Genomic DNA, 16,873 nt, shown 5'->3' on the forward strand with positions numbered 1-16,873 from the left:
TCGATTCGCTCCGATTAATCGGAGCGAATCGATTTTAAAGGGATTTTCGATCAATCGCTCAAATGTATCGAGAAAAGGATGCTCCGAACGTTTTTTTTTTCATTCCAGATGCAGAGCACATTTTGAATGTGTGGATCAAATGATGCGCTTGCGCCAAACATCATTGCGTGTCAGCGTTTGTGGATGGCTGCAGAATAGGGATGGGCCGATAAATAATAAATCAATCATGAGCACATTTAAAACTAAGTTGAAATCAAAACAAAGATACGCCAAAGGGTAACATTTGCCATTTAGAAATTTGGGAGAACTTCATTTACTGTGGAAAACTACATGGAGCCTGCTCCGTGAACTCTTTGTGAGAATTTCAGAGCAACAATGTTCTGTGTCTTGTCAACAATGACTTGTTGTAATAATAATGTAAGAAATCCACAGTATGCGAATCTGAAAAATGGTTCCATAAACATATGCTTAAAGACGTTTCAACACAGCTGAAAGAGTTTTCATTTGTTTTTAGATTTTGACGCCAATCTTTTCCTTTTTACCGAAAATGAATATCGGCTCCTAATATCGGTCATCGGCCTCCTTGACTACTACTAATCGGTATCGGCCCCGAAAAAAGCATATCGGTCCATCTCTACTGCAGAACCACACTAGTGCAGGGAAACAACAAGCATGGTAGCAATTTGTAAGAGATCGAATGGAAAATCGGAAACTGAAAATCGGAAGCTGAAAATCGGAAACTGAACATCGGAAACTGAACATCGGAAACTGGAAATCGGAAAGGAATCGGAACTTACATCCCTACAACTACTAACTAATTCATCAACATTAGTCAGTGAATGTTAAAAATAAAGTGAGCAACTAGCAACGTACCTGTATGGTCATCTATGATTGTCATCTGGCACATCACTGCTGTCAGATGTGGCACTTCTTGGACCGGCTCTCTGGAGTTGAGAAGATTGGCCAACTTTGTCCGGAGTGTTATTCTTTTACGATGAACGAACTAGCTGCAGTCGAAAAAGAAGAGAATGCTTCGTGTGGCTGGCAACTGTGTCATATTTCGGTCAAGCGCTGCTTCTCGACCTTCACTGAGCCAAGGCGCATCTTTCACGTCGGGAAAAAGTTCACCGCACACCACTTAGCAGAACGATTCACAAAAAGTGGATATGCAGACAGATATCGAACACAAAAGTTGGTCAACGCAAATGGATGCCTCAAAACTGTAATCAAAATCGTACTTGCGACGGCCGGGACTCGGGGTGGGAATCTACGGGTAGCTCACGATCCGATCCGATTCAGAGCCCCACGACTCGATTCCGACGCATCGCTACAATGGCTTACATTTGAAAGTTAATCCGAGACACTGGTAGCCTTTTGAAAACAATTGCATGACTCAAGGAAGAGCAAAGATTTCTATTTCACACACACACACAGGCAACCCCGTTTACGTGTGTCAACACAAATGTCAAAAAGTGCCAATGGCAGCATTTGTCGTAACAAAGGTCTGTAACTTCTCCGACAACAAAAACACGTATGAAAACATATTTCAACTTAATGTGATTTAGCGTAACCGGTCTGTGAATACTCGAAAGTGCAATAGGCATCGTCTGATTGACATTACTGCGTAACCGAGCAATGAACGCTGCTTTGATCGAACCTAATGTAGCACCTGATGTGGTATATTTTCTTTGACATGCCATTGCAATTTGCCCGGCGATTGGCTGGCAACCAGTTCAGGGTGTACCCGGCCTACTGCCCGAAGACAGCTGGGATCGGCCCCAGCACCCCCGCGACCCTCGTGAGCATAAAGCGGTATAGATCCTGGACGGACGGACGGACGGACGGACGGATGGATGATATTTCAATTGGTGACCTTTATTTCGCACGTAGTTTATGTTGGACGTGATATTGTGCATTACAGCAGAGGGCAGTGTTGAACATTGTGTGAAAATCTCTCGAAATGTTTTGATTTTGTGCAACCACTTGAGGAAATAAAATGGAGCCAATTCAACCTTGATTTTTTTCAGTGCACGAATGTCAGTCCAAGCTGTTCTCCTCGCTGGCGCATTGTGCGCCTCGCGCCGGGAAACGTTCGCTTTCACTTTCACTTTCACTTTCCCTTTACAGCGTTCGGACGCGTCAAATTGTCGACCAATCGCTTTTCTCTTCACGGGCTGTCTGTCAAATTGGACGTGGACACTGCAGGGCCACAGTTCGCACTCTTTTCGCCACCTCATTTGGCAAAATATCGCCAGGAAAAGAAGTCTGTTTCCAGCCTTTCGTAGTCGGCAGAAGAATCAGGGCTTGGTTGAATTCAAACGTTGTCGTTTTCATGGCTCTCTCGTGGCCGCAGCCAAAAGAGCAAACTGTTTATTTTGCAAAGTTGGCCTCGGAAATAACACCCGTGGGGAGTTTTATTACGTTTGCTTTAACACAGCTAAAACTCCTTTTTTTATGCCACTCGTAATGCAATGGGGTGCGTTTATTGGCACTGAAAGAGGCGTGGACGTCAACTCGTCTCCGGTCACGTGATTTCCCCGAAAGGACCAAGCGCTTGCTTCTTACGTCTCCCACCAGGAAGGGAAGTGTCGCTGTTTCAGCACAAGCAAGCAAGCAAGCAAAAAAAAACCCCACACCTGTGCTTCTTCTCATCTCGTTTTACGCACACTCGACTTCATTTGAGCCACAGAACAAGACGACGCGACGCGACGCGCAGGTGACGTCACGCCAGGCTGCCGTGTCACGAGCTGAGGTGGTGGGCGACTTCTTTCAGTTTGCTGTGGTTGGACTGAACGGAGCGGAAGATGTGGAAGATGGTGAACTTGTTTGGAGTGTTTGTGGTGGCGGTGCAAATGCACAGCGTGACGCCTGGTAAGTGCACAACTTGACTCTCGCGATCAGCTTGTTTTTCACAGCTTGACTTGACCGAAGGAAGCAACACTTGCAACTGCTCAGGACACAGTTTTGCCGTTTGAAATCATTGTTTCCTGGAGGAAGTTTTGAAATGTTTCAATTTGACACACAATTATGTCCAATTAGAATAGTTGGGATTTCTTGGCCATCCAATAGACAACATGTTTTTGTTTTTTGGATTTATTTAGTGCTTCATTTCCGAACTGCGTCATCTCCGATATTCCACACTTGCCAGAATCGGAGAATGTGGTCATCAGAGTTCATCTCGTATCATCGCTTTTGACATACAAAATATATGTAGAATCTATTTAATAAGGAAGTCGAAATTGTAAATGTTTAAAAAGCACATTTATGAAGGCAAAGGCAAAATATACTCAATCATAATCATTGCTTTCAAAATAAAGGTGTCGAGAGTTGTTTCAGCTCGAGACAGAATCATTTCAGATATGAAGAGCGCAAGATTTTTGGACATCAAACAAACAAAATGTTTTTGTTTTCTCTTTCAGTGATTCACTCGCTCAAGTATTTTCACACAGCCTCCTCTCAGATTCCAAACTTTCCAGAGTTCTTGAGTGTTGGTTATGTTGACGACGTTCCGATTACGCACTACGACAGCAAGAGCAGGAAACTGAAAGCCAAACAGGACTGGATGAACAAAATCACAGCCGAGGATCCGCACTACTGGGAGAGAAACACACAGATCAATATTGGTAATGAGCAGGGTGACAAAGTCAGCATTGAAAAGTGGAAAGAGCGCTTCAACCAAACTGGAGGTTTGTTTCCCTTCAACTTTCGACGAGAAAAAGACATTTCATGTGCTCAGACACTCTTTTGCAAGCGTGACCTGAGGTCATAAGGGAGACGTTTTCAGCATTTTTTGTCTTCATCAAATTTTTCAAATCTGAAAAAAAGATTACGCTGCGAAAAAACAAACACCCGCAACCTTATCTCAGCACACGCCGTCACTTCAACGTGTGTGTGTGTGTGTGTGTTTGTGTGCGTGTGTGTGTGGGTGTGCGCGCGTGTGCGCGCGTGTGTGTGTGTGTGTGTGTGTGTGTGTGCGTGCGTGCGTGCGTGCGTGCGTGCGTGCGTGCGTGCGTGCGTGCGTGCGTGCGTGCGTGCGTGTGTGTGTGATTGTGTCAGGTGTTCACACGGTCCAGACGATGTACGGCTGCGAATGGGACGATGAGACGGACGAGGTGGACGGTTGGACTCACTTCAGTTACGACGGAGAAGACTTCCTGTCGTTTGACTTGCAGACGCTGAGATGGATCGCAGTCCAGCCGCAAGCTTTCCCCAGCAAACTCAAGTGGGACCAACTGGACTTCGATCTTCAATACAAGAAGCATTACCATACCAAGGAATGTCCTTCTTACTTGAAGAAGCACGTGAGCAATGGGAGGGACGTCCTGATGAGAACAGGTAGCAGCACGCCCCCTGGAGCAACACGGCGGCCATTGCAAGCTGCACTCGCTGCCTTCCCCTCACACATTGTCTCCATCTTTCTCCTCTCACACATTCCATCTTCAATCATCTCACGCTCGTTCCCTTTTCACTTTTTTCTTTTGCGCTCTCGCACCTGCGCTCCATCATTCTCCTCTCACACTTATCTCCATCGTTGGTCCTCTCACGCGTTGTGATTCCCCATCCTCTGACTATCTACCTATCTCCGGTCTTTCCATCTTTTGTCCTCTCACTTTTGTCCCTATCTTTTTCCCTCTCACAAATGATGTGTGCATTTCTTCCTCTCCCGTTTCTCTCCATCTTTTTTGCGCTCACACATTGTCTCCCTCTTTCTAATCCCACACTTTCTTTCGTTCTTTCCTTCTTTGGTCCTCTCACATGCTACGTACATCCATATTTTGTCCTGCCATCATTCTGCTCCCACACGTTCGCTCCATCTTTGGTCCCTTCACACTTTGTCTCCATCTTTTCGTTCTTTGCTTCTTTGGTCCTCTCACACATTATGTGCATCCGTATTTTGTCCTGTCATCATCCTGCTCCCGCACATTCGCTCCATCTTTGGTCCCCTCACGCGTCCTCTCCATCATTCGTTCTCTCGCCTTTGGTCCTCTGGCACATTGTGGCCGCCTCTCCCCGCGCAGAGCTCCCGGCGGTGTCCCTGCTGCAGAAGACGCCGTCCTCTGCCATCACCTGCCACGCCAGCGGGTTCTACCCCTCCAGAGCCGCCCTTTTCTGGAGGAAGGACGGCGAGGAGCTCCACGAGGACGTGGAGATGGGAGAGACCCTCCCCAACCACGACGGAACCTTCCAGACGACGGCCCACCTGAAAGCGCAGCTGGCGGCCGAGGACGAGGGCCGCTACGAATGCGTCTTCCAGCTGTCGGGCGTCAAGGACGACATGGTCACCAAGCTGGACGGAAGGAGCATCCTGAGCAACGCGCGCATCATCGCAGGTGAGAATCCTCGCCTGATGTCGTCCTTCTCACCTCTTCCTCTTGGCTCTCGTCCAGAGGAAGAAGTCGGGAAGACGACGCTGGCCGTCGCTGTCCCCTTGGCGCTCCTCGCTCTGCTGGCTCTGCCGCTGCTCGCGCTCCTCTTTGTCAAGCGGCACACAAGCCGAGCGGGTGCAGGTGAGCCACGCCAATGTGTGCCTGCCGCCGCCGCCGCCGCCGCCGTGCACGATTTGGGACCAAAACAAACGGACACTTTCTTCCTCTTTTTCCCTAGCATCCAAGTACACCGCAGCTTGTAAGTCAAACGCTTCCTGTCAAGCTCTGATGTCCAGCTTTGCTGCAAAGCGGTCTTCGTCTCTCGCTGTCTTTGCAGCTGCCCACGCCCCTTCGGAGCTCGCCCCCGGGCCCGCTTCCGAGTGAGACGCGAGTGAGTTAGCTGACGCAACGCGAGAGAGGCGTCTCCGTCCAAGCGCTTTCCCGTCACGCTTGGCTTTGAAAACAGAAACAGCATTTATTCTTCCTGGTGGAAACTGATCAACGTTTTTGCTTGCTTTTGTGTAGTGGGGGGTGGGGGGTGGGGGGGGGGTTTGTTTGAGTTCCTTCTTCATTCTGTCTTGGACTTTTTTCCGTTTGAAATCATCTTTTTGGGGACCAAGCAGTTCACTCGCTGCGGTGGGTTGATGTCACATTTTTGCATTGCTGGTTTGCCTCCCCTCTCATCCTAAACAGCGGTTGTCAAACTTTTGGACGCCAAGAAGAATGAAGAGGTTGAATCTGAAGAAATTCTTGCTTTAGCTCTCCAAGTAGCTTCAACCTTCAAATACAGTCACGTAGTCGGCCCAAGTGTTCATCAAAACGATGCAGAGGCCTTATTCCTGTACTTCTTATTGTGAGTCCACGGTATGCTCAGTTTGAACATTCACACACGCAAAAACCTACTTCATAGGGATGTAACGATGCACTCAAGCCCCGATTGGATTTTCAGTTCCCGATTTTTTAAAAAATGTCTCTGTGCGCTCGTGTGGCGCTGCAGCCATCCACAAACGCAATACGCAATGATGTTTGGTGCAAGCCATTCCAGTAGGGCTGCCACAAACGATTATTTTGCTCGTCGACTAATCGCCACCGGTGGCCGCAGTTAGTCGACGAATCGGATCATATGTCCATCGTGGCACAATCGCACCGGGTTTTTTTCATTTTAAATACCATAGGTGTCTCACAGCTTCATCATTTAGGGTATGCTCAAAAGAATGATAAAGGCAGTCAAGATGAAAGTACAGTCCACTTGTATTAAACTTTGCAGCTCGTACCAGCATCCCTGAATTGTTTATAAATGATGGAGTCATTGAAATTGAAGGAGACACTGTGGCCATGATTTATTTTTTAGCTATAAATGTTCAGTGCATTTTTGAAAATTGAACCCAAAACTAAACGCTGTGCTGAGTGGCACTAATACTCTCAAACTAGCTATAAATGCTAAGAGTAATACTTGTAAACATATTTCACTTTTCTTGGGCGCCTTTTTTTTTTAATGTAGAAGAGAGTGAAATCATGTGAGTAAACTTGGGGGAAAACTCTGTGCCAAATAAAACTAAGGTAAACATTTGTATTGGTTTTTCATTTTGTTTTTAACGCGTGCGCCGGAGCCTGTAGAGGACTGTATGTTTACGTGAGGGGGATTAAACTATTCACCAAATGAATAAACAAATAATCTCAACTCCTTATTTGTCACTATATTTTACTGTAATGTAACTTTAGAGGAAGCAACGAGTCGTAATCAGAATAACAATAATATGAAACACTTTGGCAAAATAATGCAACGGATATTCAATTGTCAATCATACAAATTTAATCTATATTTAGAATGATAATTCAGCCCAATTGCAATTTAAACTCAATGTCCTTAATTAATACTGAATGGTACCAAAACGTTGCCCGGGTTGGTGGTGCTCATGAACTGAAGCTAACGATGGGGAAAGTCCTCCTTGTGGATGTGTGCGGGGAATAGCAGGTGGATCCGAGCGCCCTATCCAGCCACGCGCATGTTGTCAATCTTCGCGATCGACCAATCAGCAGCCAACGTCAGATGTAAACGGGATTTACTGAACATACTGCCACGCCATTGGCCTTCACGAAGGAATCACTGATGTCATTTCCCGTTCACCAACGATTCGGCGAGTGAACGTGTCGCCGCCGCTTCTCGTTCACGCGAACGAGAACTCCATGCGGTCAGTGGGTGAACTGAGTTTTGCTATGAATGATTCGCGATTCGCCAAGGAAGGAACCACTCGCCAACACCACTCCTTTCGTGCTCGCGGGGTCAAGCTTTCTTTGGCATCCGTTTCTCCTAGATCACGGCTAATGTTAAGCCCATCCAAGTACCGGGGGCAAGCGCATGAAAACAAATCAGAACTCTGACAAACTTAAAAGTACCTCGCCAGATCGTGATGAGGCGCCCCGGTCTGCAGCAGCTGGGAGATGACGTTGTTGTGGACAGGCGACAACTTTATTTGAAAACATTTATTACAATACACTTAAATATTGTTATCCTCTCTGTCTACTGCAACTATAACGTGGTGCGATCATCATAATGTTGGTTTGCCATTAAATTGTACTTTTATTTCAAATCTTGTTTGGTGCCGAGTGTTTTATTAATTCTTGTTTTTGTTTCAGCGCAACAGAACGTTGAACCAGACACGTAGTCATCCGCTTCATTTGACAAGCCTGCACTTCGTAACGTGTGAAAACAAAAATACACCGGGCGCGTGACGGCCGTGTCTTATGTCCTCCGAAATAACAAACGTTTATCTATGTAGGCATAGTGTCTACTGCGATTATTGTTGTTGTTGGTATTTATCACCGTTATTATAACCATGATGATAATGGTTATGAAAATGGTTTTTTGAATATTTGAGTGTTTGTGTTTTTTTTGGAAAGTCCGGTGCATTGTCACCAAACACAAATACGACTATTGCCTGACGTGATTACAGTACATCAATGCAAACGTTTTTGTTAGCAACGATAATCCAAAACGCACCAATTATAATTATAATACGTAGAACATCAGGTGTGGACAATATATCTATATATATATATATATCCATCCATTATCTATACCGCTTCTCCTCACAAGGGTCGCGGGGCGTGCTGGAGCCTATCCCAGCTGTCTTCGGGCAGTGGGCGGGGGACACTCTGAATTGGTTGCCAGCCAATCGCAGGGCACACGGAGACAAACAACCACACCACCTAGGGGCAATTTAGAGAGTCCAATCAACCGGAGGAAACCGGAGTACCCGGAGAAAACCCACGCTGGCACGGGGAGAACATGCAAGCTCCACACAGGGAGGCCGGGGCTGGGATCGAACCCACGACCTCTGAACTGTGAGGCGGACGTGCTAACCAGTCGACCACCGTGCCGCCTATATAAATACATATACATATATATATATATATATATATACATACATATATATATATATATAAACACATATATATATATATACATATATATGTATATATACATATATAAATATATATATGCTGAATGATTCGGTGAATGGTTCTTTTGAACGATTCTTTTTGATGAACTGATTCTAATGATTCAGTTCACTTAAAAGCACTGTTATGCCCATCACTACATCACTACACTTTTTTTCTGTTCAGGCGCGTGAGCTCTGACGTCATCAATCGCATCGCGCGAGCCATCCCGTAACCAATGAAATCAGTTTATAGTCCATAGTCCAATACATGCGCCACACCAACGTTAAAGGCAAACAGTACTCAAAGAAATAATTCAACTCAGGATAACAATACAGCAGAACTTAAACAGTAATTTCACAAACATGCAAACCTTCAGAACAGCCGCCCCCTGAGTTACGGGAAGGAAATCAGTTATATAAATGAAGGTTGAAGGTTTGCTATCAAGGGGGAAGGGTCAGAGTGAGGGGGAAGCTCGATTAGGCGAGCCACTGGTCGGTGGTAGGTTCTATGGCCGGTGTCCACCATAGCTGAGCGGACTCTCCCATCCCTTCCCCCGAGGACCGTCTTCACTCTGCCCAGGAGCCAATGCGCTCTGGGTAGCGCTGGATCCACTATCATGACAGGAGTGCCAGCCTCCAAGTTACTGCGTTCTCTTTGCCATTTGCGACGGCCTTGCAGGTTGGGAAGATACTCTGAGGTGTAGCTCCTCCAAAACTGGTCAGCCATGGCCTGACTGTACCTCCATGTACGATCACTGATGTCATCGGTTGAACCATAGGTGGCGAGTGGAAGAGCCGCGTCAGGGCGCCCCATGAGGAGGGAGTTGAGCGTGATGGGATCCAGGTCAGCCAGGTCACTACTTGTGTATCCCAACGGTTTAGAGTTTAGGATCGCTTCGACTTCAACCAACACAGTGGCGGGACCTGTCCTCCAAGTGCGAAGTTGAGAACCACTTTCACTGCTTTGACCTCCCTCTCCCAGACTCCACCGAAATGGTGGAAAATACAATTTTCGACATTTTTGTCGACGTGATAAATTGTGGGTACATAGACACGTTGAAAACAGAGCTACATTAGCCAAGTACTAATGCTAACAGTGAAACGCATCATTAGATTGCAATCTATCGCCGTAAGCCTGAGTCCAAAGATATTATTTGAGACAGAACGACGTTCTGGAATCCATATTAATAAATTGGATATACACGTTGCTGACTTTACCTGCTGTGAAAACGCGTCTCCTGAGCCGCCGGAAGCGCCGTCCGATCCGCTCGCGTTCGTCATCTTTGTTTTCTTCTCTACGCATGCGCGGGGAGAGGAATCGCGGATCGATTAGCTCCCCTTCGGACCTGCCTGTGTTCTGCGTGACGTCATCCTAATTTGCATGTTGTGCAGATTCGTCCTCACAAAAGTGATTCGTCGTAAACTGGCAATTCGTGCGTAGTGAAGATTCGTAGTCACAGAAGCGAGAGTTGTATTCACACAACAACGGCACTCACAGTTTTTATTCGTACTCACAAGAAAAGCAGTCAAACCCTCACAATTTGATTCGTACTCTCAAGAAAAGAAGTCAAACCCTCACAATTTTGATTTGTACTCACAAATTATTACTATTACGGATATGAATCCTTAATCACGGATATGCCTTTTACTATTACGGATGCAAATCTTTTAATCACCGATATGCCTTTTTGACAGCGATCTTACTCCATACCAATGCGGCCACACTGGTCTGTGCAGTCGGCCTCGCCGAAACCTTTTGTTCGCTGTTCGATGAGGGCTTTCGTCACTCTCACGCCGCTTCACTCAGGCAGATTGCGACTGCGAGCAAGCAGACAGGGACACCGCACGCCACTGCTTGCGAGGCGACATGAAGACACAGGCTCATCTTCACCTCCACACGCTGGGTGGACAGTAAGGAGCTAATGTTGTTGTGCTAACGCCTTTTGTGTTAAAGGCCTGAAGCTAGTTGCTGCTATTAGCCGCTCAATCCTACCTTTAGCCGGGGAGGGAAGCGGGGGTCTCCAATCTGCCCATGCTGCTGCTGCAAGCCGCCGTCTTTCTCCCTACTGAGACACGAGTTTAGCGTCGCTAAATGTCCGAATTATAACCAGTCGGGGTTCGTGTGCGCATTCACGCTCTTGTCCGCTTCAGCTTGTGAAAGTGGAGGAGCAATCGCCACGGTATTTTTGATTTTGTGGAGGTGATCATGAGCCGTCACCTTACCGTGGTGCAGGGGTTTGCGTGTCCCAATGATCCTAGGAGCTAGGTTGTCTGGGGCTTTATGCCCCTGGCAGGGTCACCCATGGCAAACAGGTTCTAGGTGAGGGACCAGACTAAGCACGGCTCAAAAGACCCCTTATGATGAAAAACATTTATGGACTCCAGTTTCCCTTGCCCGGACGCGGGTCACCGGGGCCCCCCTCTGGAGCCAGGCCTGGAGGTGGGGCTCCATGGCGAGCGCCTGGTGGCCGGGCCTGCACCCATGCGGCCCGGCCGGGCTCAGCCCAAAAAGGCAACTTGGGTACCCCTTCCCATGGGCTCACCACCGGTGGGAGGGGCCAAATGGGTCGGGTGCCATGCGAGCTGGGCGGCGGATATAGGCAGGGACCTTGGCGATCCGATCCCCGGCAGCAGAAATGAGCTCTTGGGACATGGAATGTCACCTCTCTGGCAGGGAAGGAGCCCGAGCTGGTGTGTGAGGCTGAGAAGTTCCGACTAGATATAGTCACCTCCACACACCGCTTGGGCTCTGGTACCAGTCCTCTCGAGAGGGGTTGGACACTCTTCCACTCTGGAGTTGCCCAAGGTGAGAGGCGCCGTGCAGGTGTGGGCCTACTGATTGCCCCTCGGCTCGACGCCTGTACATTGGGGTTTACCCCGGTGGACGAGAGGGTAGCCTCCCTCCGCCTTAGGGTGGGGGGACTGTTGTCTGTGCATACGCACCAAACAGCAGTGCAGAGTACCCACCCTTTTTGGAGTCCTTGGAGGGTGTGCTGGAGAGCGCTCCACCTGGGGACTCCATCGTTCTGCTGGGGGACTTCAATGCTCACATGGGCAGTGACAGTGAGACCTGGAGGGGCGTGGTTGGGAGGAACGGCCCCCCCGGATCTGAACCCGAGCGGTGTTCGGTTACTGGACTTCTGTGCTCGTCACAGATTGTCCATAACGAACACCATGTTCAAACATAAGGGTGTCCATATGTGTACTTGGCACCAGGATACCCTAGGCCGCAGTTCGATGATCGACTTTGTAGTTGTATCATCGGATTTGCGGCCGCATGTTTTGGACACTCTGGTGAAGAGAGGGGCGGAGCTGTCAACTGATCACCATCTGGTGGTGAGTTGGCTCCAACGGTGGGGGAAGATGCTGGTCCGACCTGGCAGACCCAAACGTATTGTGAGGGTTTGCTGGGAACGTCTGGCAGAAGGAGTTTCAACTCCCACCTGCGGCAGAACTTTGCCCACGTCCCGGGGGCGGCGGGGGACATCGAGTCCGAGTGGACCATGTTTCGTGCCTCCATTGTTGAGGCGGCCGATTCCGATCGTGGCCGCTGTGGCCGCAAGGTGGTCGGCGCCTGTCGTGGCGGCAATCCCCGAACCCGCGGGTGGACACCAGCGGTAAGGGATGCTGTCCAGCTGAAGAAGGAGTCCTATCGGGCCTTTTTGGCCTGCGGGACTCCGGAAGCAGCTGACGGGTACCGGCTGGCCAAGCAGAGTGCAGCTCTGGCGGTTGCTGAGGCAAAAGCTCGGGTTGTGGGAGGAGTTCGGGGAGGCCATGGAAAATGACTTCCGGACGGCTTCCAGGAAATTCTGGTCCACCATCCGGCGTCTCAGGAGGGGAAAGCAGTGCACCATTAACACTGTTTATAGTGGAGATGGGGTGCTGCTGACCTCAACTCGGGACGTTGTGGGTCGGTGGGGAGAAGACTTCAAAGACCTCCTCAATTCCACCGACACGCCTTCCACTGAGGAAGCAGAGCCTGGAGACTCTGAGGTGGGCTCTCCCATCTCTGGGGTTGAAGTAACCGAGGTAGTCGAAAAGCTCCTCGGTGGCAAAGCCCCGGGGGGTAGATGAGATCCGCCCGGAGTTCACAAAGGCTCTGGATGTTGAGGGGCTGTCATGGTTGACATGCCTCTACAACTTTGCGTGGACATCGGGGACAGTGCCTCTGGATTGGCAGACCGGGGCGGTGGTCCCCCTTTTAAAGAAGGGGGACCGGTAGGTGTGCTCCGACTACAGCGGGATCGCACTTCTCAGCCTCCCCGGTAAGGTCTACTCAGGGGTACCGGAGAGGAGGTTCCGTCGGAAGGTCGAATCTCGGATTCAGGAGGAGCAATGTGGTTTTCGTCCCGGCCGTGGAACAGTGGACCATCTCTACACCCTCAGCAGGGTCCTCGAGGGAGCTTGGGAGTGTGCCCAACCAGTCTACATGTGTTTTGTGGACTTGGAGAAGGCGTTCGATCCAAACCTGAGATGATGGTCCTCAGTCGGAAAAGGGTGGCGTGCCCTCTCCAGGTCGGGGATGGGATTCTGCCCCAAGTGGAGGAGTTCAAGTGTCTTGGGGTCTTGTTTGCGAGTGAGGGTAGGATGGAACGGGAGATCGACAGGCGGATCGGTGCAGCGTCTGCAGTGATGCGGACCCTGTATCGGTCTGTCGTGGTGAAGAAGGAGCTCAGCCGAAAGGCAAAGCTCTAAATTTACCGGTCAATCTACGTTCCTACTCTCACCTATGGGTCATGACCGAGAACAAGAACAAGATCTCGGATACAAGCGGCCGAAATGGGTTTCCTTCGCAGGGTGTCCGGGCTCTCCCTTAGAGATAGGGTGAAAAGTTCGGCCATCCGGGAGGGACTCAGAGTCTGGCCGCTGCTCCTCCGCATTGAGAGGAGCCAGTTGAGGTGGCTCGGGCATCTGATAAGGATGCCTCCTGGACACCTCCCTGGTGAGGTGTTCCGGGCATGTCCCATCGGCAGGAGACCCCGAGGACGACCCAGAACACGCCGCAGAGACTATGTCTGCCGGCTTGCCTGGGAACGCCTTGGGATCCCTATGGAAGAGCTGCAAGATGTGGCTGGGGAGAGGGAAGTCTGGGCCTCCCTGCTGAAGCTGCTGCCTCCGGGACCCGACCTCGGATAAGCGGAAGATAATGGATGGATGGGTGGATGGATGGATGGATGGTTGTTTACGTGATGTATCAGTATCCCTGCAGTTGCTTTGGTCCTTTTATGCTTTGACCTTTATGATGTCATATAGGTCTGAACTTGAAGTAGGGTCGCCGACTGTCCCGTATTAGCCGGGACGTCCCGTATTTTGGGCTGATTTGGCTTGTCCCTTACTCAAATGTCCCAACTCTTCAACTCTGGCAAATACGGAAAACTGCAATCTACCGATCCTGTAATATATGATGTTTTTAGTAAAGCTTTGGATGGCGATCGATTGTCAATAACGACGGACACAGACGGGTTGGCAGCTCAATGTCTTTTACTTGTATACTTGCTTGCTCGAACATACAATGCTGGTTCTTAAACAGTGATAGCACATTACCGCGCTCCTAATGGAAACTCTCGGTACTACACATGACAGATCCTGGATCAGATAAAGCGTCAATCTCAGAACAAGCGGCAATCACTCCACCTGTCATGTCAGGACTTCTCTCTGGCTGCGCAAAATGACAGAAGACTGCTTGAGTCAGTCAAAAGCAGCCAGAAATATCCGTGGAAAAAATACATTTGGTGAGTCGCACTCCTCTTTTACATTTCAGATTTCTTACACCCGTTTTTTGATGAAAAGCGCCAAATTGTGGTTTCATATGAGGTTTCATATGAGGTGACATATCGTCGCTGTCCTGTGAGAAACACAATGTGGTTTCAGCATTAACGTGAAAATTAGAGAAAAAAAATCCCAAATTCATACATCATGCTCACACCACCGTGGCACCGTGCACCTGTCCCTTATTTAGGAGTAAGAAAGTTGGCAACCGAGTCTGAAGTCTTACAGTTTCAATCTTTGAGTTACACACTGACACATTGTCAGTGCGTCACACCTTCTTAGAGTGAGGATGCGAACTCTCTTCCAGTCCTGATCTCTGTAGTTACTTTGTATTTTTCTTGATAAAGACTTTTTACTCTTCAACTTCCGTGTCATATCTGCGAATGGGTCCAAACCCCGATCCTCACGTGACAGTTGTAGGTCATTTTGTGAAACGTGACTTTCGGATTCTGTTAACTTTCACTCGGGTAGCCATGACACTGTTACCCACAATGCTTCTGTTTGATGATTACCACTACTGCACGTGCTTTACAGACGAGCATGGCATGAGAGAGCGGCTCGAGTTAACAGGGCGTTGCGAATCGATTCTTTTCTATTTTTACACCGGTGCATATTTGAAGCATTTACTGTATATCGATTTTCGATAAATCGTTACATCCCTACTACTTAACAATTCAAATAAGTTGTTGCGCATAAACCCATCTACTGTCTGAAGCACTTATCCTCGCTTTAAGTCAAAAATCCCGCTTGAATGCTTCAAAAATAAACAGTTCTTAAAGATAAACTGCAAATGTATTGGCCTATTCTTTAAAGTATAATACAAGTGACCTGTGCGTACAAAGTGAAAAAAAAATGTACAGGACTGGATTTAAATCAAAAGTTTAAACAGGCTGTGTGCGTATAGAAACGAGCTTGCAGGAAGTTCTTAACTCTACTAGGAAGATATCCCCTATTTCTTTTCTCTTCCTGTCAACACCGTGGCAACACAATTTGCACCTTGCTCCAAAGCTCATCGAGCCTGATTTCTTGATGTCCGCTATGCTTTTTTTTTTGTTGTGGAAGATGAACGCTTGTAATGAATTGATAGAACTCATCTAAAACATTTCCTACAGCACCTTCCAGAAAATAGACAATGTCATGTATTTATCTTAACTGCACTCCGTTCACTATGGAAAGGTCCATCTGTGACGGTCCAAATTGCCACTTATTTTATTTTCGACTTGCGGCCTGGATTTTGGAACGGCCACATTCCGCCATGGCGCTACACCAGGGCTAGGGGGCGCTAGGGCCCCGTCAGAAATCGTTGTTGTGGCCACAGTTAAACCCCTCCACTATTTTAATTGACACACTCAAATCTATTCATAAATGATTTTCTCTGCCCCTCCTTTGTATTGGTCAAGCAAGAAAACAAAAATTCCTGGAGCCGTGCCTGGCCCCATTAACGCAGAAGATGGCACGTTTCCTCATCATGGTGTGTCTGCCCTCACCTGCTGTTACTTAGGATTCATTTTTGAATGCAAGACGAAGCCCTTTCAAGTGGCGCTTGGACGCTTAACATGTGCGACAGTCGAGCCGCCTCTTCTTCCCTCGATGTGTGCAAGCCACGCGGCGTCAGCAGCAGGTGTAAAGTTAACTATGGAGGTGAGACACACTCTCACGAGTAGCGCCCAAGTAGTATTCTTTATCCACAGTAGGGATGGGTGGATCGATACCAAAATATGGATATGCAGATATCCAGAGTGCTCAATTTTAAGTATCGATCGATATTTACAGTAATTCAAAGATGGAAGTGCTACAATGCTCAAGTAGGTCGAGATCCAGCGTAGGGCTACTGAAAAACATTTGTGGGTATGACTGGGTTTCAGACGTTTATGAGAGAGATAACTGCTGCAGTGTGTCCGGTTAGAACATTAAAATACTGTCCAGGTGAGCAATATAATCAAAACAGTTTTGTCCCTGCAATCTTTAATTGGCTTGGACATGGGTGTGGTTTCTGTCGAACAAAATACAAATGAAAAAACATGAGCGGCTGCAATGAAATGCCTCGTCAACACGACACCAATTTGCTGCGGTCGTAACCATACACAAAGTTCAAAACAGTACGAGCGATATCAACTGAAATGTCCACAAAACGCAATCACAAAAAAGGCACTTTATATTGAGTCACTTACATGCTGATGCACGCACACCTTGTAAATTGGATCGACTTGGATGGAATGTTTAAACGTGTTACGGTGACTTTCATCTGGTAGTTATCGCGGGTCTTGAAATAGGTGACCAAAACATGCCTAACTC

The 16,873-nt window shown here is 48.2% G+C and overlaps 1 protein-coding gene across 1 annotated transcript; it reads left to right on the forward strand.

Annotated features, from left to right (window-relative positions):
* The first annotated feature begins 2,161 nt into the window (after positions 1–2,161).
* LOC147125820 (major histocompatibility complex class I-related protein 1-like) lies at positions 2,162–7,047 on the forward strand. Its single transcript, XM_086023254.1, has 7 exons — positions 2,162–2,871; positions 3,420–3,686; positions 4,057–4,335; positions 5,019–5,330; positions 5,388–5,507; positions 5,605–5,625; positions 5,704–7,047. Exons 1-7 carry the CDS (start codon positions 2,805–2,807, stop codon positions 5,748–5,750), a joined length of 1,113 nt encoding a protein of 370 aa, XP_085879380.1. The 5' UTR covers positions 2,162–2,804; the 3' UTR covers positions 5,751–7,047.
* The last annotated feature ends 9,826 nt before the right edge of the window (positions 7,048–16,873 follow it).

This window comes from Filicampus tigris, unplaced genomic scaffold (assembly GCF_054856515.1).
Source record: "Filicampus tigris isolate MCC_2025a unplaced genomic scaffold, RoL_Ftig_1.0 HiC_scaffold_33, whole genome shotgun sequence".
Classification (NCBI taxonomy): Eukaryota; Metazoa; Chordata; class Actinopteri; order Syngnathiformes; family Syngnathidae; genus Filicampus; species Filicampus tigris.

Excerpts from the sequence above, each read along its gene's own strand:
- LOC147125820 (XM_086023254.1), top strand. The coding sequence starts at position 2,805 with ATGTGGAAGATGGTGAACTTGTTTGGAGTGTTTGTGGTGGCGGTGCAA. Across the intron at positions 2,872-3,419 it reads AATGCACAGCGTGACGCCTG|TGATTCACTCGCTCAAGTAT; the intron begins GTAAGTGCACAA and ends TTTCTCTTTCAG. Across the intron at positions 4,336-5,018 it reads GGACGTCCTGATGAGAACAG|AGCTCCCGGCGGTGTCCCTG; the intron begins GTAGCAGCACGC and ends CTCCCCGCGCAG.